Source organism: Papilio polytes, unplaced genomic scaffold (genome assembly GCF_000836215.1).
Source record: "Papilio polytes unplaced genomic scaffold, Ppol_1.0 DF824269.1, whole genome shotgun sequence".
Classification (NCBI taxonomy): domain Eukaryota; kingdom Metazoa; phylum Arthropoda; class Insecta; order Lepidoptera; family Papilionidae; genus Papilio; species Papilio polytes.
Window position 1 is genome coordinate 2418749 of NW_013524935.1, and position 26145 is coordinate 2444893.

Sequence of the window (26145 nt, forward strand, 5' to 3'; positions counted from 1 at the left end):
TTATCAAAATAGATTTAAGGTGCTCCGTTATATTGCAGTATTTTATCTTCGGATTTCCAAGTTAAATGTACTGAGATTGTGCACCCTGATATAATTCTAAAACATTGTAAGAAGCGAAAAGTATGGGAAAGCGAAGAGGAACAGGTTTGGGTCCGGGATAGGTTGTTTCGGGCTCAACATAATGAAATTAACTTTGTTAGTTGGTAATATACTTTGTTTATTTTTAAAACATTTATTGTAATAGTTTATCACAAAATTATTAAAAATAAACATTATATTCATTATTTTTTCTAAAAATTAAAGCTTACTTATATAAAAAAGACATCGGCATTTATTTGACAAATTTATAAATGAAAACTTACATTTCTACATTATTCTTAATCAAAAAATAATAACTGGTCCATAAATTATAGTAAAAATGCAGAAATTATATTGTATGAGCTAGTTTAATTACGAAAATGCCATGTGTCTTTTTATCCACGATCTGTATTTGGCAACGTCCGTGAAGATGACATACTCGTCGAGATTGCATGGCTTTTCGGCAGATTTAGCCGACAGTGCAAGTGAGACTATGCCGCGGACTCTCCATCGGCCGTCATCCAAGACGAACAGACCGCCTCCAGAGTCACCCGCACATGGGCCCGAACCGTCGCGATTACCTTGAAAATAAAAAAATAAATACATTCAAACAGACTACATCTCCCTTTCATTTTAAAAACTTTTTTTCGTATACACGATCGTGATATTCTTGCGTCATTGAAGTTGTATATAGAAATCATTATACACACCAGCACATAAAGTGGTGTCAGATGTGAGCTTGTGGAATTCAGATCTAGTCGCTCGACACTCCCTGTTGGTGACGATAGGCAAGCGGATCATTCTGGGATCGCCGTGCCCGCCTTTGCCCGACTCGTTGTCTCCCCAACCGGTAACCTAAAATAAAACTCAAGTTATAGTACCAAACGCTTCACTTGGCAACTCCCGAAGAGGCTTATCGTGTTGACGAAGTGCCAAATCATCAGCCTAATTTAAGGACTACGAAGATACATTTGTTACATATTATTCTTAATCATAGGAATCTCTATATCCAAAGTTTAACGGTCGCACTCAATGATTAGGTATTTTCCCTCAGGGAACATTACACCAATATAATAAAATTACACTCCCCCGGGTATTCCGTGGACTCCAGCGGCATCAATGGACCACTATGAGAGTTACTGATGCAGATTTCATATGATAAAGAAGATAAGATTATTTTATATATTAAAAATATATTACCACTCCAGTGTGTCCGGCGATACGGTCTAGATTAACATCTGATCCCCACAAGCACGCCGGTTTTATGTTACTGTTGAACTCAACAGACTTCTCCAGCGTGAATAGTGAAATGTCATCTGAAATATTATTAAAATATTAATAAGAGCGTGTAATTAAAAAAAAATATGATGCGTTTAAAAAAAGATCTATAAAAATGCCCTCTTTTAGTTGTTGCTCTATTTGTTCTCTATTTGGCTGTTGACTTTATTTTCATCTCCATAATTTTTCTCTGATTATGTTACGATTTAGATATAAATACTTATAATTGAGTAAAATCAAGTATTCATACATACTCACTTGAAAAGTTAGTTTTGCTGTAATGTTCATGCACATCCGCCGCTGAGAGCTTTCTCATCTCAACGTCGCCGCCCCATTCGTCCAAATTGTAAACGCCTATCTTCACAATCATGTCTGATGCTTGCTTGTTAGTCATGCAATGAGCAGCTGCAATGTTTGTTGAAGTTAGTACTCTAGTACTCTTTAGTTGAATCACTAGATTTTTCCACGAAAAGCAGTTTTTTGTTATCCAATTGCTTATGACTTTTAAGTTATTGGTCATGTCACAATGGCATTGTCCAGGCTAACATGTAACTTATTTTAAAGTCCAGAGGTCAATTTACATTAAAAAATAAATCTCCAAAGCTGCTTTTAATACGTATAACATATTTATTCATACACTGATTGAGATGAAACAGTAATAAAATTTTAAATGAAAGGTATTTTAACACTTTGGTGAAAACATCGTTAAAATCGTTTATTTCGTTTCTGAGATAAGTATGCACGAAATCGCAGACAAACGTATACTTTCTCAGTGTTCTAAGCCTTTGTTTTCTAATATATTTGTCATGTATCGACCAGTTACAGTTTCATGTATAGATGATAGTTTACCTGTGAGGACATGTCGGTCAGATATCAGAGTGCCGGAGCACACAAAGGTGAGAGTCCGTGCGACGGTCTGGTAGATGGCGACGAGCCAGGGCCACTCGCCGCGCGGGTATGTCTGCCCGTGCCAGATTAGCGGCACACCTATCTTTCCTTGCCCGCATTGTATATTAGAAGAGTCCTCTACACCAGAGTCTTTGTCAGAAACACGAGACGATGTACCGGAATCGCGATCACTGTTGAAAAATCATTATCGTATTAGTTACTTCATTTTAGAAACTCTGTACTGCTTTACTATTACAAGATTAAAAAAAATGGAATAAAATCCAGTTTTAACTCTAGGTTTCTTATGCTTTAAATTTATAATTCGACGACGCATTTTCAACAATACCAAGAAATAAAAAATAAGAAGGTGATTAAAAAAATATTTCATCTTAATAAGATAAAGTCGATAATTAGGCATTGATAAAAATATTATACTGATTTACTAAATGGTCTTTAAGGTAGTTACTTAAAGTCACTTACGGATTTCGTACTGGTGCTGGTGTCAGCGTCGGCGCTGGTTGTCGTATAGTTGTCCGTGGAGGTTCTCTTACCGGCTGCACGGCTGTTGAAGGACCGGTACTAAATAAGCCAGTATTACCAAATAAGCTCGATGGGAAATTAATTGAATTTCTATTTGTTCCTCCGTAAAACGTATCTGGAAAGTGTAATTGTTACGATAATTGACTATTCCAATTTTTATTTAATGTTTTTAGACATGTAACGTATAATAAATATCTGAGTTTGACTGAGTTTGAGTTTGTATGACTGTTACATCCTCTTTTAGCGTAATTATTACTTACATATTGTTCCGGTGGTTGTCCTGTCGTTATTTATCGATGGTATATTATATACCACTCGATCATTTTGTATGTTGTATTTGATAGGCGTGTAGGTCACTGGTCGATTATTGCCAACAATAACGTTGGTTCCCGAGTACAGTGTGTGCTGCAGTGTTATTGTTGTCACGTAATTACTCGTTTCCAAGGTATCTGTAAATAGTACAAAAAATATTACAGAGCCAGTTTCAGATAGAAGGTAAATCATAAATCGTGTGGTCTCTGTAAGCCAGCTGTAAGCTAACAAAACTGAGAACTGTTCAATTTTGCCTACACACGTTAGATTTCTGCTCAGAAACTAATCGTATGTAGCGGGCTTAAGGGTTTCTGTATATCACTTTCCATGTATTTAAGGTCGAGTCTCGTAACTTTTTCCCCTCAAGATAATCCGTTTTAAAGTAGAGTTAATGGGCTTACGTGAGATCCTTTTGTAGATTTCATTACTATTATTAAGAGTTTTGTTACCTTGAAGTAACTTTAATATACCAATGTTACTGTGAAGGAAAAAATGTCTATGCCTCTCCTACCCTCACTTTCTTCATACTTATACTATAAATGCGGAAATTTGGATGGATGTTTGTTAGAGTTTGTAGCCTAAACTGTTGAACGGATCTCGACGAAATTTGGCACAGATGTAGAGGATAGTCTGGAAGAACAAGTAGGCTGCTTATTTTTTGTTTTTCTTTAATTCCATGCAGTCGCGGATGAAAGCTAGTGTAGTATAAAATTACCTGGGTTATCCGAACACACGAGGTCATCATTTACGTATAGAGCTGTAATCTTTGGAAGTGGAGAACTCACTGGCAGGTTCACTCTGTATTGTATTGTATTGCCTTTGTTGTACTCCGTGATTGCATTGGCACCTCCATAAGGTCGGATGTTGCCAACGTACTCCTACAAATTGAAAAAAAAAAATCGTTTTTATCACTAAAATGATGTATGAATGTTACCAGGTGACTCCGGAACGTCTGAACGGTTCTAGATGAATTTTTATATCAATTAATAGATGAAATTACGGGCGACAAATTTTTGAGATAACCTGCGTTATTTTATGTATAAATAGTCGATTGAAAATTTTCCTAAAATTGTACTAAGTACTAAAAATAAAACATTTTTCTAAACTATTGTAGTTGCGACAATCATGTTGTGGTTCATTGTATTAATTATGCGGAAATCCCAACCAATTTGTTATTATTTTCCTTATATGTGGATTAATCCTAGGCCGAATATATGTGGGAAGTCCAAATATATCGAACTAATTTGGATAATTGGTTATTTCTAAATTATAAAAAGTTATAGTACGTTACTGTAAGAGAGGGCGCACACCTTCAAAGGTGTTTAGTCAACTGAACCATCGCACACTGTTGTACGATTGTCGATTGTTTCCCAGCTAATTCAACTGTTTAGTTGCACAAGTAAACATCGAGTAGTGTGTTCACCAACATATAAGCTCATAGGAATCAAAGCGTGACTAAACAGTTGTGCGATAGTTTAGTCAAAGGTCTAAAGAAACAAGCAGATCGACTGATATTCAAAAACCTAAATTCATGGAATAATAAGATTTTATTACAAAAAATGCCAGTTAAAATTTAACCCAGACTATCAGATCTTTTCAAATTAACGATCGACATAGCCATATTTTGTATAAATATATATAAAAACATTGAACATAAGTAAGCTAGCTTTAGTAGCTAAGGATCTCTAGTAAATACTTTAAACAAACAGTAATAAAACAAGAAACGTCGTACGAATCTCAATTAAATAAGTTTACGTCTGACTGGTCTGCCGACGACGGTAAAAAATAACAAGTTTGGATCCTCTTATTAAGAATCCAAACCTGCTAAGAATCATATCGCAGTAACGTTTTTCCCATTATTTGTAAAAAAAAAACAACCAAACAACATTCATCAAAAGTTTTGTTAAGTAACTACATTTTTAGATTTAAATGTTCTTTTCTTCTTTACATTTACGAGGATACTATGCATTGAAATTAAATAAATTTTATTGAACATAGACAATTTCAGATTTTTTTTCGACTAGATTTTTATAGAGCTACTAGCTTTCGGCCGCGACTCCGTCCGCGTGGATTATAAAAAGTCAAAATGTGAGTAGCCTATGTGTTCTTCCAGACTATCTTATACATCAATACCATATTTCATCGAAATCCGTTCAGCCGTTTAGGCTACATACTCTAACAGACATTCATCCATCTAAACGAGTATGTCGGGACATCAAAATTATAAAATAAACTACACTTAAAAAAATGAAAAATGCAGTATCTAAATCTGATATTTAAGATTTTTTTAAATTAAATGTTTTTATACAGATATATGAATGGCGAGCGTCGGTGGCTCAGTGGCTTGAACACTTGACTTGTAATCTACAGGTCTTGGGTTCGAATCCCGCCATGTACCAATGTGATGTTCGATTTTTCGAATTTTCATATGTACATAATTTACCCGACGTTCTTACGGTGAAGGAAAACATCGTGATGCAACCTGCACATATCGGCGAAGAAATTCAAAGATATATGTGAAGTCAACCAACCCGCACTTGGCCAGCGTGGTTGACTATGGCCTAGTCACCCCATATTAGGGTAGGCTCCGAGCCCCTCGGTGGGGACGTATAGTGAGCTGGTGATGATGATGATGATGATGATGATATTAATGGAGCATCTTTAGTCATTAAAATAATAATACGTAAATCACCGCGGAGAATGAAATGGGATTTCCCCGGCGACTGGTCGCCAGTTACGAGTCTCGTGCGTTCTCAAACACAGTTGAATGTCACTTTATTCAACTTCGAGGGTCCTACAAAGTCACGCGACCAACTTAAACCAATAAATATGTCTCATTATTTAACCTTATATTATGTAGGAGTATTACTTTTTTTATTTTAGTTTAGTTTTTAATGGATTAACTTAGAGAACCCAGCGGAATTACACCAGAAACGAACCATCCCTGCAATATGAAATATTATTAACCATTGGTATTTTGTGCTAGTTTTTTTGGCATATACAGAAAAAATAACCTCGTGCAAAATGTGACCTTTGACCTATAACCTTTATATTAAGTTATTTACAAGATCATTTGTTAAACGAGTTTAACACCAGAAAACGGACGAAGCCACGTGAAGAAATCTCGTTACAAATAGTTTTGATGCTTTATAACCGGTTGTTTGTCTCAAGATGTAGAAGTCTATATAAATATTACTAAAAATTCTACGCCAATGACGTAAATCCCCCTGTCTAATGTCTGATTAGAATAAAAACAAAACTTATTTTATTTTGTTCACGAACTATCAAACACCGGAATATTTTTATATTGGAATTGAATTAGTAGTTTCCAAATTCCAATTTCAATGCTTTTTTTGCAGTTGTAAGCTTGGTTAATTCGTTCTATGTGTTATGCTGCGGGTTTTCACCGCCGCCGTAAAAACTTTAAAAAATATATCATTTATTCTGTCTACAAAATAGGTAACTTCGTACAGATGTTTAGGTTGCTACTTAAGGTAAAATACCTTGTTATGTTTTGTTTTATATTTGTACATAGGTAATAATCATTAATCAAGTTTGTAAAACCTCAAAAGGCCGGGGAGATTTAAAAACAACCATAGGCCGGTGCTATATAAAAAAATATTCTCAAGGAGATCAGAAAAATAATCTGTGGAGATTTTTAGCCTCAGAGAATATAACTAAAAACGTTAAAATTTCACACGATGTTCAGGCCGATTTTTTGGGAGGAAAACTAATTGTAAGTAACAATCACGTCAAAAATTCGATCTCAACGTTACTTTGGAATTTCCAAGCGTATATAGCCGAGCAATAACACGGTTAATTTAAACCGACCATGTGGGGCATTGACCAATGGAAAAAATTTTATGTTGTTTTTTGGAGTTAGGCTTTCATAAACCATACATTATAATATTATAACAACCTTCCAATTTATTTTAGTCATGCATTTCGTGGAACGGTATACCGGAATGAAAGTTACGTTAAATTATTTTTTTTTACTCTGTGCTGGGGCTGTTAAAATAGGGTATTATATAAGTAATTATTTCTTACCAATATTTTCATAAAAAAATATTAAACCGCTCTCACACAATTTCTCTTGCATTATCTCCTATGAAAACTTATTCATATGAAAGATTTCAACGAGTTACGTCTTTACTTAAATAATGCACTATACTGAAATTTATTTTTTACAACTTTATTTTTGCTTTACATTAAGTTGTGGATGATTACTTAAATAGCCTAATATTTAAAAATAAAATAACCTAATTGATTTTTAACATTTTTGCTATTATAAATCACGTGAATACACCATTCAGTATTGGAAGTTTATTCAAATAATTTTTAACTTCAAATTCTCGTTGTTTTTACAACTACAATGTTTGTGAGACTCGGGTTTTTACTACCATAGTGTTATTTAAATCAGCTCAAGAAAATAGCATATGTGCCATTGTCATGAAATTTCGGGAATTCAAGTTAATCGTGACAATAAACTAAATATTTTTTTATCAATAAAATAAAATAATTTATTAACTAATGTTTTTTAGGACTTTAAATGTAAAAAATTGACTTGAATCTTTAGTGCAGTGAATTCTTTACAACAGAAAATCTTTGGCCATTCGAGAGTCGCAGTATAAAAGTATTGTTTAAGCTAATATGTGTTAAAACACAGTCTAAGTTTTTTATGGTAAGGCCCGAAGTTGAGTTGAAATAACATGTAAGATCAATCATTAGTCATTATCTGCATTTTTTTGTAATCCTAGTCTATTAAAATAAATGGTTAATTATAAACATGTTATGTATCTAATGATTTGTTTTGTGATAAAAACCCGATAGGAATAATATGGTATGAATTTATTTTCCTGTATTTCCTGTATGTCACTTGTAAGTTTCAAATAGCGTAAAATAAAAATGATGTACTTATTATTATTTCACGATGGATTTACACTGTCAAAACACTGTCGCAAAACATATTGTCGTCACGTTATTATACTCTTTTAACAAACTGAGGTAGTACTTATAGTGTGTCTAAATAATTTAGATTAGTTTGACAATTCAATTCAAATTTAGTAGGGATCGGTTGTGTAAAATCAGTCATGAATCTTATAGATTTGCGATTTTTATTCTTATAGAAGTTGGCATCGATAAATTTATAGTCATAACTTATGAAATAAATAAAACACTGTTTTCTCAAATTAATAATGACTATAACAAATAATGAGAGTAAATAAATGTTTATTACTGCTACAGCCGCACGTAATCGAATTGGATTTCGCTATTATTTCTGTCATCGCTAAATTCAATTCTTATTTAATAAATACTAGAATAAATTCAATTCTAATAAATACTAGAATTGTCCTCTAAATAAATGAATAAGAAAATAATAATTTTAGTTGAGTTCGATAATTATTTAAACCGAATATCGATAGTTCAAAATTGTTCGCTACGCGGGTTTGTTTCGTCACTACGATACCTGTCTATTAAGTATGGCATTTGCCTTCATACAAATTGAATTCGATACTTTATATGCGTCATTTATCAAACTAATCTATCTTATTTAGACACACTATATTACATAATGTGCTTTTAGTAAAAACTTACGGCAATAATTTAGTTTTATGTATAGAAATTTTTTTATTAACCATCGACCACAAAGCAGGATGTTATTTGCTAATACAAAGAATTTAAATAATTTGTTCGCCACTATTAATATTAAATACGACAATTAAGAGCTATGATTTAGTAACTTTTTAAGAGTATTGTTGGTATGACAAATCGACTTATTTGCGTCGTGAACTTAAAATTACGTTTCACCGGAATGGCCTATTCCATTGTCCCGCCTGTGGTCTATTTAAAGCTCAGCCGATTTTATTAAGTGAGTAATTATTAGATAGTTACTTATAACCGAAGATGATATATTGCCCGGTTTACATAATTCGAGTTCAGCGTTCGAACACAGTGATATTACATGTTTCCATTTGAAATCCAGCGCAGGATTCTTCCATCTTACAGGGTTTATGTAATTGGGCTACAAGGGATGTCTGTGGCACTAGCGAGGAGATACAGACGTAAATAATATGTGTGTGAAAAAAATGCGAGAAGTAAATATTTTTAACAAGGATCACATTAGTCATAAACTTTGCTATATAACCGTGAAACTCCTCTTCAGGAAACTTTATAAAACATATTGTTATATCTACTTTTTGAAAAGGAATGATAGAGATAACATATGGTCGACAGGGACGTTGGGGGTACTGCTACTATATATAATAAATCATCAACTAACAATGTCGATGTTAACATGTGCTTATAAGCAGGGTCCGGAGGCGGTATTATGTAACGCGCAAATTGCAAGAAAAAAACCTGAAGTATTTTTAGCTCAGGGAAATCCCGAAGGATGTTCCCGGTCGCGAGATTAATGGCACAGTTGTATCAGTTTAAGAGGTTAAAGCTGATGAAAATCACAAAGTGTGGTAGCATTTTTATATTAAAATCATCAATTAAATGTATAGTAATAATTAACAGTAGTTAATTATCTAGAGATGTTGTTAATTTATGGAAATCATCTACAATATGATATCGGTAAGCATGTACATAAATACTTAAACATATTTATGCAAAATAATAATGTATAAAATATTTATAAGTAAATACTACGTTTTCCGTAAATGGCTATACTATACTTATTTTTATTATTGCTTTAATTTGCAACTTTTGAATTTAGAATACAAACAATTAATAAATTCATAGACAAAGTGATTACAGACATTAATAACCAAAACAAATCAACTAAAAAAAATTTTTAAATACTTACAGAAGATAATTTCGCTGTGATCGTGAAATTGGTCCTGACTGTTATTGTTGATTTTCTGCCATCAGGTCTCAATGTTATTAGTCCGTAAACACCATTATCATCATTTTTGTACTCAAAAATATCAGGACAAGGGGATTGAGCGTTTGCAAAAACAAGCAAAGATATTCCTACAGTCACGAAAACATTGATTGATACACAATTCATTTTACTTTTAATATAAAATAAAGATTTAAAAAACAGCGCTATGCGATTTGCATTTTTAATAAAGTAAATTAAGTTTAAAACTTTTTCCTGTTATTTCTGAACGGACTGCTTGACGTGTCTTCAAGCCTCCGCACGATGATACACTGAAGTGAGAAGTGGAACAAAACATTGGGTACATCTTCACCACGAATATTGAGCAAATTATAATATACTAAAATCTAACAAAACATTTTAGATCTTCTTATACAGATTATAAAGTTGTTTATATTAATGTTAACCCCCCCCCCCCTCTCTTAGTACCGGTTTTTATGGAATTACTAAGCATAAAATTAAAATGGTAGGTTTTCCTGAGACCAAACTCTTCTGTCGTCATCAGTTCTTTCGTATGCGAGGTATTTCCACAATAAAACGACGTATAGTTGACTTGCTGGCTCGTCGACAACCGTGGGTTTCCACCGCTGAAAAACTGATACAAAAAATTATTTCTATTTCTTCTATTGTCTTTGGAAAAATAGAGACAACAATATAGTACTTGTATTTCGGGATCAAAACGTACTTTAATATTTAGTTATGTATTATTTTTAAGTGTTTAGGTTAAGATATTATAAGAGATGTCATAATTTAAGTTTTGTTTAATCGATTTACCAAATTGATTTTGGCAATATAAACATAAACTATAAAAAACGTGAACTGTTAAAGACTACTTTTATTGGTACTAAGTGATTCTGCTGTTCTTTCATATATCATTGAAACTATCGCACTTGAAGTCGCGAACGGTTGGTAAAGGACTCCCTTAGAAAAAAATGTACATTAAACAACCATATAAATTAAGATAATTTTAAAAACAAACTAACTTAGGTAGCAAATCTATTTTTTTTAATTTAAGCATTAGTTACGTTATGATATGGTTATCAATTAAACTAAACATTTTATAGTAAAATAATCGCAAGACGCAAAAGAAATGTAACTAAAGGTAAATCCCCTGACCTGGTAAAACCCATATATATAAAAATATAATTTGGAATCTGGAGCAAGTTTGAATATGTTATAGTGTTTTGCATAAAAAAAATAAAAGTCGCTAGTAACAGTATCTGTCTCTATATATGATAATGTTTTTAATTTGTATATGAGAACTAAGCAATTAATTCTCGCCTGCCACAAAGGCCACGAAGGAATTTCTACCACAAAAAAATACGTCTACACTAAAACATCTTTTTAGAATCATTTTTTTTTATAACATTAGGCGACAGACGAGCAAGCGGCCACCTGAAACCGCCAAAATGGCGAAGCGACCGCTGCCCATAGACATCCGCAATTGCAGATGTGTTGCCTACACTTATACGACGGAGGAGAAGACGCACATAAAGAGGATATTTCTCCTTCCTATGCATCTCCTCCACCGTCAAATCCACTTCCTCTTCCCAACCCCTCCTTATAAGAAAAGGGTGGCAAGAGAAAGGGACTTTAGCTAGGCCTCCGGCACCACACTCATCAGACGAAACACGAAATTGCTTCCGTTTCACGCCTGTCTTCTGTGTGGTCGTGGTATTACACCGGGCGTGCCGGCCTATTCGTGCTAAGATATTAAAGCGGGCACTACCACTGTTTGTTTTTGATTGTATTTTAAAATCCACCAAGAACTAGTAAATCGCCTGATCAGTTATTAAGTACAAGCGTTCTTGAACGTTCTGCAAGCGTTTTTGTATCTTGATAAAAAAAACATTTGCAGGAAGATACCAAAACAATTTCATGAATTTTAAAAGGGGAGATTATTATGTGCTCTTTAAATTTCGTTAAAAATAATAATATATTTTATACGTTCCATATGTTTGTTTTCAGTTAACATTGTAAAATTTCTGTCTCTATCTACTCTCGTAAGGTACCCATTAAAGTTTATAACCTCTCTATACACCCCATTCAAATGAAATGGAAACCAAAAAGTTAATGTACAATATTGCACACAAAATATCACAAAACCAAAGCGTTTTTTTTTTAATTCTTATTAGAATTTAAAACAAAACGCTTCTGCAAATTATAAGTTCAAGGACGTCCTAATATTATGATATCATTTGGATATGGCGTAAATTCGACAAGTATTTCGATGAGGTCAAATAAGTATTTTAGGACTTTATCTAATATCTGCGATGTTTGTAATAGTTTGAAAAGCTTAAAAAAATGATTTAAATAAATGCATTGTTTTAGCTTGTCCAACTTTGAAGTGTGTTGTGTCGTTCCATCTCTATCCTTCTCAAGGATGTTTTAATGATATTAGGGTTTTGGTCGTTTTTTTATGTAAAAGATGGGGGCAAGCGAGCAACGGGAACACCGAAGTGATCATCACTGTGATCGTATTTGAGTTACTGGATTTAATTATTTTCGACCCCAACATAGCGTAGTACCATGGCTAAGTACATCCATAAAGAGAATCTGGAATGGCAAATTCAGCCCTTTTACTAATTTTTTGTACGATGAATATTAAAAGTATATTTAACAACTTATGCCACGCTTACTAAATGACCTAGAACTTGTAGGATGGTATACCTCAAAACGACTAAGAAGTTTCACATCAAATGTTTGAAGAAAAATCATTTCCATATATTTAAAACTTCTTTGTCGTCATAAGAACATAGCAATATAAATTAAATTTTGAATTCCTTGAAATGAAATTCCAGACTTTACAATATACTGGTTTATAATTACATGTTAATATCTAAACGATTATAATTTAATATTAATAGGTCTAAGAGTCTTTAATTAAGGCAACGCAAATATACATTTGTTAAACAAGTTTGTGATTGGTGAATTATGCGACGACCACGTATGTAACTGAGAGAAAATTATTTTATCTATGAATTGTAGTTGTAGATTCAGTAGAATCTGAAATCTGAGCATGAGTCTGTAATGTGTACAGTTTTCTCGAAAAGCAAATGTGTTCTGTTATTAGTACTGAGTTAATAAATCTTATAAGGTCTGAGAGCGAGAGCTGTTGTGATCAGTAACTCCTTCCGTACGGCATCTGCTGATTATACTTAATGCATTGTGCAATTTACTAATTTACTATGATTTTTAATAAAAATTATGTCGATATTATCCAAGTCCTTGTTTCTGTGAAACATTATTTCATAGATTTTTCATACAGTATATTCCATAGACATAGAAGCACAAAAATATTTTCTGTGACAATGTAAAGTGTAATCTGTGATTTTGGAGAAAAAACAAAAAAAATGGCAACATTAAACATGGACGTCGTCGCTTAAAGTTTCAGTTTTCGGCGCTTAGGTTTCATAATGAAAATGTTTATTTAAACTTTAATTTTACATTGTCTGTTAAAACAGAAAATGGTAACGATTGTTGACGATCTAGATTCTTTGAGTTTGCAAGAGCCTATATTCAAGGATGTTAAATATTACCTCTCTGGCGATGTCTCTGAAAGGGTTTGTTTTTCATATATTTTTTGTTTTTATTGTTATTTGTACACTGACGTTCGATGTTTCTAGTCGCGTCTTTGTATTTACAGATTATGCTCCTGCTGCAGTCAGGAGGTGCAGAAAATACAAAATATTTTTCGGACTATGTCACACATCTAATTTGTGGACAAAATGCCGCTGATACGGACCTCGATGACGCGCAGGACATCTATCAGATTCCCGCTGTGACCGAAAGCTGGGTTCTCGCCTGCGTTCGTTTGAAAAAACTAGCCAATACAAAGCCATACACTCCAACTAAGAATAAGATATTTTCTAATGTGGTTGCATGTATTACTAAAGTAAGTTCAGCTGATACAAGGGCCCTGTTCGCGCTTATTACATATCATGGTGGAAAAGTCAAATTAAATTTTGACTCCCAGTGCACCCATCTTATTTGTGGAGCTGCAACAGGCAAAAAGTACAGCATAGCTCTTACATTGCCACCCTCAAGAGTTAAGATTGTTACCCCTGATTGGGTTTTGGAGAGTCTAAGGGCAAGAATACAAGCTGTGGCAGAAGTTTTCCATCCTAAATTGTTAATCATACCGCAGCCACCACCTAAGTCAATGGATCGCATCAGTGCCATTACTGGTTTTGACTTTGAAGAGGGCATAGCCAAGAATGAAGTGCCTACACAGAATATGGCCGAAAATAAAGATGATAGCACACAAGCGCTGCTAGACAAACTCAAACAAAGAATGCCATGGAACCATCCTCCATCATCGGCCAACACATCAACTGTGGTCACAGGAGCTGTCAACTCAATGGGTTATAGCACTGCTATGTCCACTGCTGGTATCATCAGCAAAACTATACCTCAGGGCATAGTAACACAAAATCTTCAAATACAAAGTAGTCAGAGTAATGTCCAGTTAATGCAGAAGTTTGGTCAGAATGCTATAGTGTCACAAGCTGGTATGAATATGCAGAATCAACATATAAATGTTCAACAACAGCAACAAGCATATCAGCAGCAGCAACAACATCAGCAACAACAACCTCAACACCAACAACAGCAACAACATCCACATCAACAACAACAACAGCAGCAGCAGCAACAACCACATGGATTATCTGCTATACAAATTCAGCAACAAAAGTTACTGCAACAACATCAATTGAGAATGCAAATGCTCCAACAGAAACAAGGATTCCAACAATCAAACATCTCAGTATCCCAAATGAATCAAAACATATCGAACCAAATTCAACAACATATTCAAACAAACCAGCACCATATTCAACAAAATCAAAACATTAACCAGTCTCCTAATACATCAATGAGTTCGGCACAGCAGCAAATTGAAAATATCAGCCAGATGTTAAGCCAAAGTGCTAATTTACAGCAAGCTCAATTAAACCAACAGAATCTGGCGATGAAACAAAATTTAACCTTGAGCCAGCAAAGTGCCGTTCAAAACATAGCTCAGCAACTTGCACAATCTACTCAGAACTTTACACAGAGTTTACAAAATGCTAAACTCAACCAAAATCTAAACCAGTCCCAGGTCATCAATCAACAGCAGCTTATAAACTCTGGCCAACAGCTGTCAGCTCAGAATCAAAACTTATTACAGCAACAGACTGTCCAGTCAATGACAAACCAACAACAAAATATTAACATGGGAGTTGTGAATCAACAAGGTTTGGTCAGCTCATCACAACCGCAAGGTGGTCAGAATGTTCAACTTAATCAGCTTGTTAGTAACACTGGGCAACAAAATGTTATCGGACAACAAATTCAATCAGTCCAACAAGGTCTAACAAACCAACAGAGTGGCAATGTGTCAGTTCAGGGAGCTTGGCGGCAACAAAACATACAAATGGTGCAGAATGTACAAGGTCAACATCAAATTATAAGGAGTCCTTTGGTGCAGACTCGTAATCCACAGAACCAGGTTATATTACAGCAGCAAATAATGCAAACACAGCAACAACAGGCTTTAATAAACAACACACAAGCACAGTTGAGTCCCCAACACACAATTCAACAAACATCACAACAAATATTACAGCAATCTATTGGGTCACAGGGACAGACAATAAGCCAGACACATCACCAAATATTGGTCCAAAAGCAACAGTTGATGAACAGTGGTGGACAACAACAATTAGTGCAAGCCCCACAACAAGTCTTGATCAACCAACACACTGGCCAACAGCAAATATTGGTTCATGGTAACCAGCAAGTGACTCTTCAAGGGGGTCAACAAATTGTATCTCAGAGTCAGATTGTCCACCAAGGCGGGCAATTGGTTAACCAAGGTGGTCAACAAATAATCACTCAAGGTGGTCAGCAGGTGCTATCACAAGGTGGGCAACATGTGCTGACACAACAGGGCCAGCAGCATCAAGTTGTGATAGCTCAATCATCACAGCAGATAGTGACCCAGTCGGGGCAACAGATCATTGGTCAAGGCCAGCAAGTGCTCTCCCAGGTGCCCCAGTCACCTCAACCTGGGTCTCAGCTGAGTGCTGGTGGAGGCATACAGCAGATCATCACGCACAGCGGGGGTCAGCAGATCGTGTCGCCGGGCGGGCAACAGATAGTGCAAGGTGGGCAGAATGTGTCCTGGCAGCAGCAGCAATATTTGCAGAGGCAGCAAATAGGGCAGCCTGGTGCTGTTGGACAAAGGGTAAGTAGACAAAGAATCTGTTATTTTTACTTTTAAAATCTTATAAATCATCCTTTTTTCTTAGTTATGAGACAAACAATATATAGTTATTAAAGGTTTTAGTAAATTAAAAATAATGTGAACACTAAACTGTTCATAAAATGTAGCCAGGTTTATTAAGCAACTCTTATAATATTTATTATTAATCATAGCTCATTTGGAAAAGAAAATGGCGATGTTATGATTAAGTATTAAAAGGTAGTATTGGCCGAAGATAAATGGAGGTACATTTTGAATAAAATTTAAACTATAGCGTCCAATGACTTTACCTGTATCAACCTTAATTCTTAATTAGATATAGATCATAAAATATCTTAGACATGTATTATATGAAGTTAAACATAAATAAATACTTGCAACACTTGAGTAAATACATTAAAAGTTTCTTAACTTCAATTTAGTCTAAATATAATAGATAGCATCATCTTTTGTTAATATATGTAATAATTTTGATAACTTGAAGTAGAAGTGATTAAATATTTACTTAAATTCATACATATGACATTTGTTAGCTTAAAAAGTATATAGAACCATATAGAAGGCTTTCTTTGTCATATTGTTTTTAGAGTAGGTTAAAATTCACATTTTAATAGTAAAGTAAATAATACATTTTCAGGTGCAATGGACGGCTGGCGGCGGCGGGAGGCAGCTCATCCACTTGGATGCGCAGACGCACGCACAGCTGCAGCAGATGGACCCCAAGCAGCGCGCCATGTTTGTTGCTCAGCTGCAGAAGAGACGGCAACTCTCCATACAGAGGGCAGCAGCGTTAGCACAACAACAGGTAAAATACATATATCTAATTTTTTTTTTAATTTCAATGTCTCATCATTACATATGAGTGTTGCACAAGCCATACATGCACTTCTAACTTCTTCCTGCCATATGTCACCATTTTCTCTATCTGTCCACTAGTTTTTGATCTGTTAAGACCAATTTTTCAACATTTAGTGCCATGTTGCTTTTCGCAAGGTTTTTTTTTTTAAGTTTGTTTTTTTTATTTACTTTTAAATTTTTTTCTTCAGAGATTAAAGAACCAATCGAGAAGAACCGATGCAACAGCTAATAATTGATTTTGTCATTAAAGTTATAATAAAAACGCATTTCGATAAATATAGTGACTTTTTAATTTATTTAACCACTGTATTTAGAAAGTTGTGTTATTTTGTATGAATTAATAAATTTCATAATAAAGGGACACAAGTTCCATCCGCTTTATAGGGGTGCAACTTTCCTAGCTTTAACAAATTCATGCTTCAACTCATTACATGCTCTTACAAAACAAGATCTAAACTAATCTCTCTAATTTAAGAAATGGCCCTTTTTTATGGGAACTTTATGGGATTATTCTAACACTTCATTTTTAAATTACGTAAGCTAACATAACTCAGTGTTTGTTTTGTAACAGTGAATCCATAAAGCATTCATTACACTTTGAAGAGTATACTAGTATAGCCAGTTGAACCAGTATTGTTTGTCCGCCAATCTCGTTAGCAACCAGGGGGAGTTGGCGGCGCCGGGACTCCGCCCTCGCCCGCGCCGCAGAGTGTCACCTTTATACGTAGCCAACTGCCACCCGGACTCACACAACAACAACAAGTAACTATCTTGCTAAATATCACCATTACCATTGTCCACTGATCTGCTATCCTCATTAAAGAATTTACTTCCAAAAGTGTTCACCTCCGTGTTCTCGTCGCTACTTTGCCTCCTTTTCATATAAAAAGTGGCGATACGCCTGCTTACATTTCCCCTAATACGTATAGCTGAAAACTCTTAGAATAGCGCGGCAACAACAGATCGACACAACGTAGATCTACACAAAAACAAAAATATTTCATGTATCACGAAAATTTTAACAATTTAACTGAATTAAATTATAATAAATGTTTAAAATAAATATGTATGTCTATGGTATATCCTGTGTTAAGTTTTCCTTATCTGTAATACTGATGAAAGTACCCACACAAATATTTATATTTTTCACGAAAAAATTGAGTTGTCAATGTAACAGTGATTTTCATGATATTTGGTTTACAGAATAGTTTCCTTAGTAAATACACAAGTGATAACGTAATATGTATTGAAGGTGCAATGGCTGCAGCAACAAGGCGCGCGCGCCGCCGCCATACCGACGCCTGCGCCAGCGCAGCCGCCGCAGTCTCCTGGTTAGTACATCATCTTACTAATATTAATGTAAAAGTTAAGATGGATCGATGTCTCCAGAAATGCTAAACTTATCTTTTTGGTACTGTAAATGCTAGAACACATAGGCTATTCCAAATTTTTTAATTCCACACTGTCGGAGTCGCAAGTGAAAGCTTGTTTTATATAAAACTAGTTGATGCTCGCGACTTCGTCTGCGTGAAATTAAAAAATAATAAAAAGCCTATGTTACACACAGATAACGTAGCTTTTTAATAGTGAAAGATTTTTTTGAATCGTCCCAGTAATTTTTAATTTATTTCAATGCGTAAAAGAACAAACAAAAATATTTCCTCTTTATGATGTTAGTATAAATTAACTAATACTAGTAGTACTATAAGTACTATAAGCAGCAGTGATAAATAATTTTCAATTCACATTCAAGGTGAAAAATACGTTTTTATGAAATGTAAAGTCGATGAATAATATTAAGGAGGCTAAACTATTGTAATATCTTTTTTTGCTTATACAACTCCGTCCCCTTTAAAGAAATCATTAGAAAATCGCTGTCCAAAGAATGCTCGAGTTAGGGAGTTTTGGTATTGAGATTATGCTTCATACATAGTTATGTGGTGACGACTGACCCGTGAATTATACATTTAAAGCCGCCTCTATCTAAGCCAGAGACGAATAGATTCAGTATTTTGTCTAATATCAGCAGCGGCAAGTGCTTTTGGTATTTTCTCAAATTGTGATTTTCTAAACTATGTTGCGATAAAATATATAACAAAGGACTTTATAAATGGATTCAAATGAAACAAGTAAGTTATAGAACAGTCACAAAAGATTGTTAGAAATAGTATAGAAATAGAATCCTAAGATAGCTGTAAACGCAATAAATACATACGATTTTTAGAGTTAATTTCCATTTAGCGCGTTTATAACTTAACAGTGGTAGAGCCCGTTTTAACATCTTCGCACGAATGGGTCGCCTCGTCCCCAGTTATACCGCGACCACACAGAAGACAGGCGGGAAGTGGAAACAATTCCGCGTTTCGTCTGATGAATGTGGTGCCGGAGGCTCAATTTTAGTCCCATTCTCGTTCCACCCTTTTCTTATATGACAAGGATTGGATGGGAAAGTGGAGGAGACGCATAAAAAGGGGTAAAACCAACTACGTGCGTCTCCTCCATCGTCGATTAAGGGTAGGCAACGAATGTGCAATTGTGGATGTCTTTGGCAGCGGTCGCTTCGCCATTTTGGCAGATTTTAGTGGCCGCGTGCTCGTTTGCCACTTTATTGTATAAAAAAAGAGCCTTGAGCACACCACTTTTAATAAGAAACGATTTATTTTGAAAGTTACTTATTTTGTGATGAATGTAATAATAATGGTATTGTTTTTTGTGTGTGAAGTGGGCGCAGGGCCTGTGTCGAGCCCGGTGGGCGCGGGCGGGGGCGGAGGCGGAGGCGCTGGCGCGGGCGTGGAGTCCCAGCTGCAGCAGTTGCAGCGTCAGCAGCAGTACCAGCGGCTGCAGCAGCTGCAGGCGCAGCGGGACCACGTGGCACACCATCACGCCACGCTCAAACAGGTACATCAACACACACTGACGCGCACAAACACTGACAGACTACACAGATTATATACTTGATGGCCTTAAGTGAAATTAAATTATAATAGCTTTTATGATATTTTCTATGTCCATGTAGGTTTGACCCAATTAATAGCGTCTGACATCGGGCTTAGATATCCTTGTTTGGATTTTGGATGTACACACATTTTGAAACTCTTGGAATTTTTACGAAGGACATAACCAAATCACCAATGGAACGGATGGACGAACATGCTCGCTGAAATCAAGTGTTTTGTTTTGTTAATATTTTCGTTATTCAATATTAATTTATGGGGAGATACATTTATCCTGTATTTTAGGTGGGTCCAGTGACGCAGCACGTGGTGGGCAGCGCCGCACTCACCGAGCAGGCGGTGGACGCCGCGCTGCTGGCCCCCGCAGCAGACCAGCAACAAGGTAAACACAATAAAAGAAAGGGACAGAAATAGAACAGTATTTTTAACAGTGGTAGAGCCTGATTTAACATCTTCGTACTGCAGGGTCGGCTCGCCCCGCGCAATACCACAACCACACAGAAGAGAAGCGTGAAGTGGGAGAAATTCCGCGTTATAACACTGTATAATTTGTAATAGGTGCTGCTGGAAACACTCTCCTGGTGAACCCAAAGACGAAGACAGCGCTGGCCAATATGCTGAGTATCCGACTGCAGGGGGGCGTGCCGCCGCCGGACCACGAGCCCTCCGCCGCAGGCACGCTCAGGTACACAACATATTTTAAGGCTATTGAAAAAAACATTTTAATATAGCATCTAATCATATTCAAAATTTTTAAATTCAAATATAAATTTGTATCTATGAAGCTAGACAAGTTTTGAAATAAGCGTGTTAAAATTTTATACTTTGTGTCAAACAAAAATTTTTGTATTTCAATCACATTACCTTAATAAAACTAGCTTTAGCCCGCGACTTAAAAATCGTAGTAAAAAAAAACAAAAGCAAGTAGATTATGTTTTCTTCCAGACTTTGTTCTACAACTATGCCATATTTCATCGAGATCCATTCAGCCATTTAGGCTTCAAACTCTAACAACTAAACTTTAACATAATTATATGTTGTCAGACTGATGACGGCTGCGCACGCGGCGGCGGGCAGCGTGCGGGCGCCCGCGCGCCTGCTGTTGGGCGCCGCGCACCACCCGCACCACGTGCCCGCACAGGTACCACACACTTGTTCTGACAACACAACTGTCGTATTATTAAACCATACGAGCGCAATGTCCAATTTGAAAAAGAAATTGTTGGTGCTCCACGCATAGAAGTGCATTAAAATGTCTCATTTTCAGTCATGAAATGACATTTTCACGCTTTGAAGATCTTCAGCTAAAAAACATGCTTGTCATTGCAATAAATTAAAAAAATACACCGTAAAATTACTTGACTGTTTAAATGTTTGTAGTCCGGTGGTCCCGGCGTGGTGGGCAACAAGGTGTACGCGAGCGGAGTGGGCGTGGGCGTGGCGGCGGGCGTGGGCGTGGGCGGGGCGGTGGGAGTGGGCGGGGCGGTGCGCGCCGTGCCGCCGCGAGCGCAGTTCTACGGACACAATCCCAACCTCAAACTGCCGCCCGAACTCTTCCTATTAGGATGTGTCTTTCATATTGTAAGTATTAACAACTCAAGTTTCAACATAAGAGATGTTATACAAATAGGTAATATATAACGACATCTAAACTGCTTATTCAATCGCAACCGAAATCTTCATTTTTGTTGCACGGTTTTTATTTATTTATCATATGGAAGACTTATAGCCTAGTTAAAGTAAGTAATTACTAACTAGTTGACTGAGAGCCAATGAAAAGTCTTCGTTTGTAGCAGTGTTATAGCAGAAACAAACGACAGGTACTGCAGCAGACTACTAGTTAACAACATAAATAAGAAGTCACATTACATAAATAAGTATTAAAAATAACAGCAATCATATTTTAAATTAAAATGTCAAGAGCTCAGTGTCTTCTTCCAGTGGACACACTCTTTGTAAATAAATCGACATCGTACAGCTTGCATATGTACGCACAATATAACTATGCTGTTGTTGAGAATTATAGAGAAATAGGGACAAAATAAAAATCGCCTCGACGACTTGAACGCTATAACTTCACTTGACACACTGACAGTTAGAATGAAGGAATGTAGATTAAAAAACAAAAACTTAATTATACCATAGATTATAAATTTACCCAATTGCAACAGCTGTAAAATATATTGTGTGTTCTGTTTGTCGTTGAGGTGGAGTACCAGCAGTCGCTGGGCGCGGAGTCAGTCAGCAAGTGGTGCGAGGCGATCCAGCGCCGCGGCGGCGAGGTGGAGCCCAACTACTGCGCGCGCGTCACGCACGTGCTCTGCGAGACGCAGCGACACGGCGTCGTCATGCAGGTACACCTCGCATCCTACCGTGCTGTTGAACAATTAGCAAGGCGTTTCTAGTACTAGAATAAGGCCGCAGAGAGGGTTCCAGTGGGTAGACCCTCACCTAACCTTGTTATACCCCAAGATCAGAGTATCTTTGTTAAGAATCACTCCAAACCAACAGGTAACTGCGACATCATTATTGTGACGTCATCTAGGCTAGGTTTAGTGTGGTCTACATTTTTCGGAGTAGCTGTCCTCTCCCTACTTCGTTCCTCTGGCGAGTGCAATGTTTGTACGACTTGACTTACCAACTCAAATGTTACACGCTTCAATATGTTCTGCGGGACAAATGTTGGAGATTATACAAAATATAGTTGTAAATTTTTTACTATACCAAAATATCATGATTAAAAAAACATCATCACCTCCACCTAGCGGAAATTACAAATAACCAATGTGTTTGTGTGTATGTAGGCTTTTTTTTAACCCAAATGGAATGTATGCAGGCGCTGCGCGACGCCAAGCGGTGCGTGACAGCGTACTGGCTGTCGGACGCGATGGAGCGGCGCGGCGTGGCGCCCCCCTGGCAGGCGCTGCACCTGCCCGCCATGCACGCGCCGCGCGACCGCCCCGCGCGGCACCACCGCCTCTGCCTCACTGGCTGGCGACGCGACGAGCGCCGCCGCCTCGCCTGCTGCGTGCAGATCATTGGCGCCAAGGTACATTACTGTCTTACCAATGTTTAACACTAGCTTTTCCCGTCTCCGTACTTGTGGAATTAAAAAAAATAATAAATAGATAAAAAAATATAGCCTGTTACTGATAAATTACCTTTCTAATAGTGAAGAAATTTAAAAAATCGGCCCAGTAGTTTTTGAGCCTATTCATTACAATCAAACAAAATTTTGCTCAATATATTATTAGAATAGATGGCATTGTCCTCATGCCCAAAAAAAGATTTGTCACAAAGTAATAGACGATATAACTCTTAGGATGTACAAAGGTGCACTCGTAACCGATTTTTCCCCAGACCTTAAGCGCTCTCCCACGATTTAGTTCCAGGCGGTAGTGGGTATTGGCAGTATATTCCTAATATTAAAAATACAAGAAAAATTTGGATGGATGTTTGTATAAATATAACTAACTATGGGTTTTGAGATACGCAATAAGTCAGCCGGTATACGGTTATGTAGTGATAGTACTATAGTATAAACAACATTGCAGTTAACGCCGTATCTGTCGCGCGACAATACAGTGGTTGTATGCAAGCGCGCGGAGGGCAACAAGTACAGGCGCGCGCGCGAGTGGGGCGTGCCCGCCGTCAGCGCAGCCTGGCTCACTGACCTGCTGCTCGGCAACATGAGCGCACTCGCACAGGTACACCACGCAGCACTACACCACACCACACTACACTACACCACATCACACCACACCACATCACATTACACCAGAACTTACGCTAGAACTAACTACTACTAGGAAAAAGTATTTTAGTCTTTCTTGAGTATGAAATTCTATAGCTTTGTGTGTGTATATTTTTCAGATTGAAAATGTGAAATACCAGCAGTTCAATTTGGCGAGTCCGTTCAGAATTGATTACAGCCTCGTCTCGCATTTAATGAGTAAGTAATAGTAATTGTAGATTATTGTCGTCATATTGAATTCGTTGTTCTTAATAAGTTTTTATAATAACTTCAGACGCGTGGAAGATGCCAATCAACATAACGCAGGAGTCTCACGAGCGTGCGAAGCGCGGCGCGGCGGCGGCGAGCGGCGCGCGCAAGGCCAAGCGGCCGCGCCTCGAGTCCGCCGAGCCCCCCGCGCCCGCACAACCCCCCGCACTCGCCCCCGGGCAGCCGCCCCCCGCGCACCCGCCGCTGCACCTCGCCCCCCGCGTGCTCTTCTCCGCAGTGCCCGCGCACGACCAGCAGCGCCTCGCCGCCATCGTGCGGTCAGTATACTACGCTAACACCACTTACGTCATCAATACTAATAAATGCCTGAATTTACAAAAACCGCTGATCAATTTTTACCGAACATCTAAAGTATTAACAAACTAGCTGTTGCTCGCGGCATCGCCCGCGTGAAATTAAGAAAATATGTTTCTCACAGATAACTAGAAAGCTTTTTTTTAGCTCTTTTACCTTTAAAAGAATTTTTGAAATCGGCCTAGTAGTCTTTACGTGCGAATACATACAAAAATACAAATCTTTCCTCTTTATAATATTAGTATAGATGATTTATTCGACTTACAGTCAACTGGGCGGTATGGTGGTGACGTCCCCGACGGAGGCGACGCACCTAGTCATGGAGAAGTTGGTGCGCACATGCAAGTTGGTGAGCTGCCTCGTCACCGTGAAGCACCTGCTCGGCTGCGAGTGGCTGCTGGAGAGTCATCGCCTCAACAAGTTCGCAGACGAAGCCAAGTACGGCCTACACGACGACGCATTCAACACAATGTTCAAGTGCGACGTCTCCGAAGTGCTGCTCTGCGGCGAACAGAGGAAGAAACTCTTCGAAGGCATCACTTTCTTCCTCACTCCTTGTGTCAAACCCAACAGAGCAGCGCTAACAGAGATGATAGAGTTGTGTGGAGGAAAAGTCGAGAAGAACCGTCGCTCATACGTGTCCATACAAGAACTTCATACACAAAAACCCTACAGCTATCTGGTGCTGACGGTGCCTAATGATTTGCACCTGGTGTACTACTTGCTGCAGTCGGAGAAGACCTTGAATGTGGTGTGCAGCACCGAGGTGGTGCTCTCCGCCATCATGCGACAAAAGCTGCAGGTCGAGGAGTTTCTCGTCAAGATAGATTGAAACTTATATGTAAAATGGTGGTTCATGTGAATAATCATTTTCAATAATTTGTCATTTGTACAATGGTTTATAAATTAACTCGATGAGTAATATCTATGTTGATTTGAAAGTAAAATAATGAAATATAAGAATTTTATGTCACTAAAAATGTTATTATCGACATAGAAGCCATAGAAATGATTCAACTACGATTTTATAATAATTTATGTGTAAATGTATGACATGACACATTTAAAAAATGTGTAACTGAAATATTTATGGTTTAAGATGTGTACAACAGTACATTATATGATCTAATTAAAATTAATATGAATAAAGTTGTTGTAAAAAATTCTGTTTGTGTATTAAGTCATGCAATATTGTTATTTCAAAAAATATTTTATTTATTTCTAAATAGCAACAGTATAATTTTTATTGAATGTTAATATTTTGGTGAATTTTTTCTCATTTGTTATTAATTTTTTTTTCCTAATCGCTAATGATTAACTCAAATGTCACGAGTTAATCTTTTACTGAATATAATTGATCATCATATACGTCCCCACTGAGAGACTCGGAGCCTACCCTTAGGGATGACATGTATTTATAATCAACCACGCTGGACCACTGCGGGTTGTTTGACCTCAAAATAGGCGATGACTTTGTATTTTACCAAAACTACAGTTTTTATTTAATTTTCTCAAGCTTTAAGCAGTTAGAAAATGTACTGACTGTATGAATTATTGAAATGTAAGCATAATTTTGGAAAAAATTTTAATGAATGTGGAAAGTTAAATGTGGTCCAAACCATGACTTTGTAAATATGGAATAATATCTGTTCAAAAATATACATTTATGAAATACAAATTGTTTATTACATATCTGGCAATGCATAATTGTATAAGCTGTAGTAGTAATAAACATTTACTCTTTATAATTGTAAGGTCATTATTAATTTTAGAAAACGTTGTTTTT

The 26145-nt window shown here is 36.7% G+C and overlaps 2 protein-coding genes across 3 annotated transcripts; one reads left to right on the forward strand and one right to left on the reverse strand.

The window, feature by feature from the left end:
• Positions 1–427: 427 nt before the first annotated feature.
• LOC106106148 (serine protease gd-like) lies at positions 428–10280 on the reverse strand. 2 transcript variants are annotated; one of them, XM_013286702.1, is made up of 9 exons: positions 9905–10280; positions 3812–3974; positions 3045–3233; positions 2725–2806; positions 2206–2435; positions 1615–1761; positions 1279–1394; positions 789–933; positions 428–659 (listed from the first exon to the last, which is right to left on the reverse strand). In XM_013286702.1, the coding sequence occupies exons 1-9, from the start codon at positions 10106–10108 to the stop codon at positions 451–453; spliced, it is 1485 nt and encodes a 494-aa protein (XP_013142156.1). In that variant the 5' UTR covers positions 10109–10280; the 3' UTR covers positions 428–450. The 2 variants fall into 2 exon arrangements, with proteins under 2 accessions (XP_013142156.1, XP_013142152.1); XM_013286698.1 differs by having other exon boundaries at positions 2725–2899; positions 9905–10279.
• A 3039-nt stretch (positions 10281–13319) lies between these two features.
• LOC106106087 (PAX-interacting protein 1) lies at positions 13320–26107 on the forward strand. Its single transcript, XM_013286619.1, has 16 exons — positions 13320–13542; positions 13626–16211; positions 16867–17034; positions 17745–17849; positions 18340–18418; positions 19810–19985; positions 20327–20423; positions 20600–20726; positions 21086–21182; positions 21422–21622; positions 22249–22395; positions 22878–23090; positions 23596–23748; positions 23915–23993; positions 24070–24322; positions 24627–26107. Exons 1-16 carry the CDS (start codon positions 13447–13449, stop codon positions 25189–25191), a joined length of 5142 nt encoding a protein of 1713 aa, XP_013142073.1. The 5' UTR covers positions 13320–13446; the 3' UTR covers positions 25192–26107.
• Positions 26108–26145: the final 38 nt, after the last annotated feature.

Bases quoted from the DNA above. Each gene is read 5' to 3' on its own strand.
- LOC106106148 (XM_013286698.1), bottom strand. From the start codon at position 10,108: ATGAATTGTGTATCAATCAATGTTTTCGTGACTGTAGGAATATCTTTG. The intron at 3,234-3,811 runs GTAATTTTATAC...TACTATTTACAG, and splicing joins CGTGTGTTCGGATAACCCAG to ATACCTTGGAAACGAGTAAT. The intron at 2,436-2,724 runs GTAAGTGACTTT...ATTTTTCAACAG, and splicing joins CCAGCACCAGTACGAAATCC to TGATCGCGATTCCGGTACAT.
- LOC106106087 (XM_013286619.1), top strand. From the start codon at position 13,447: ATGGTAACGATTGTTGACGATCTAGATTCTTTGAGTTTGCAAGAGCCT. The intron at 20,727-21,085 runs GTACACAACATA...ATATGTTGTCAG, and splicing joins TCCGCCGCAGGCACGCTCAG to ACTGATGACGGCTGCGCACG. The intron at 21,183-21,421 runs GTACCACACACT...AAATGTTTGTAG, and splicing joins CGCACCACGTGCCCGCACAG to TCCGGTGGTCCCGGCGTGGT.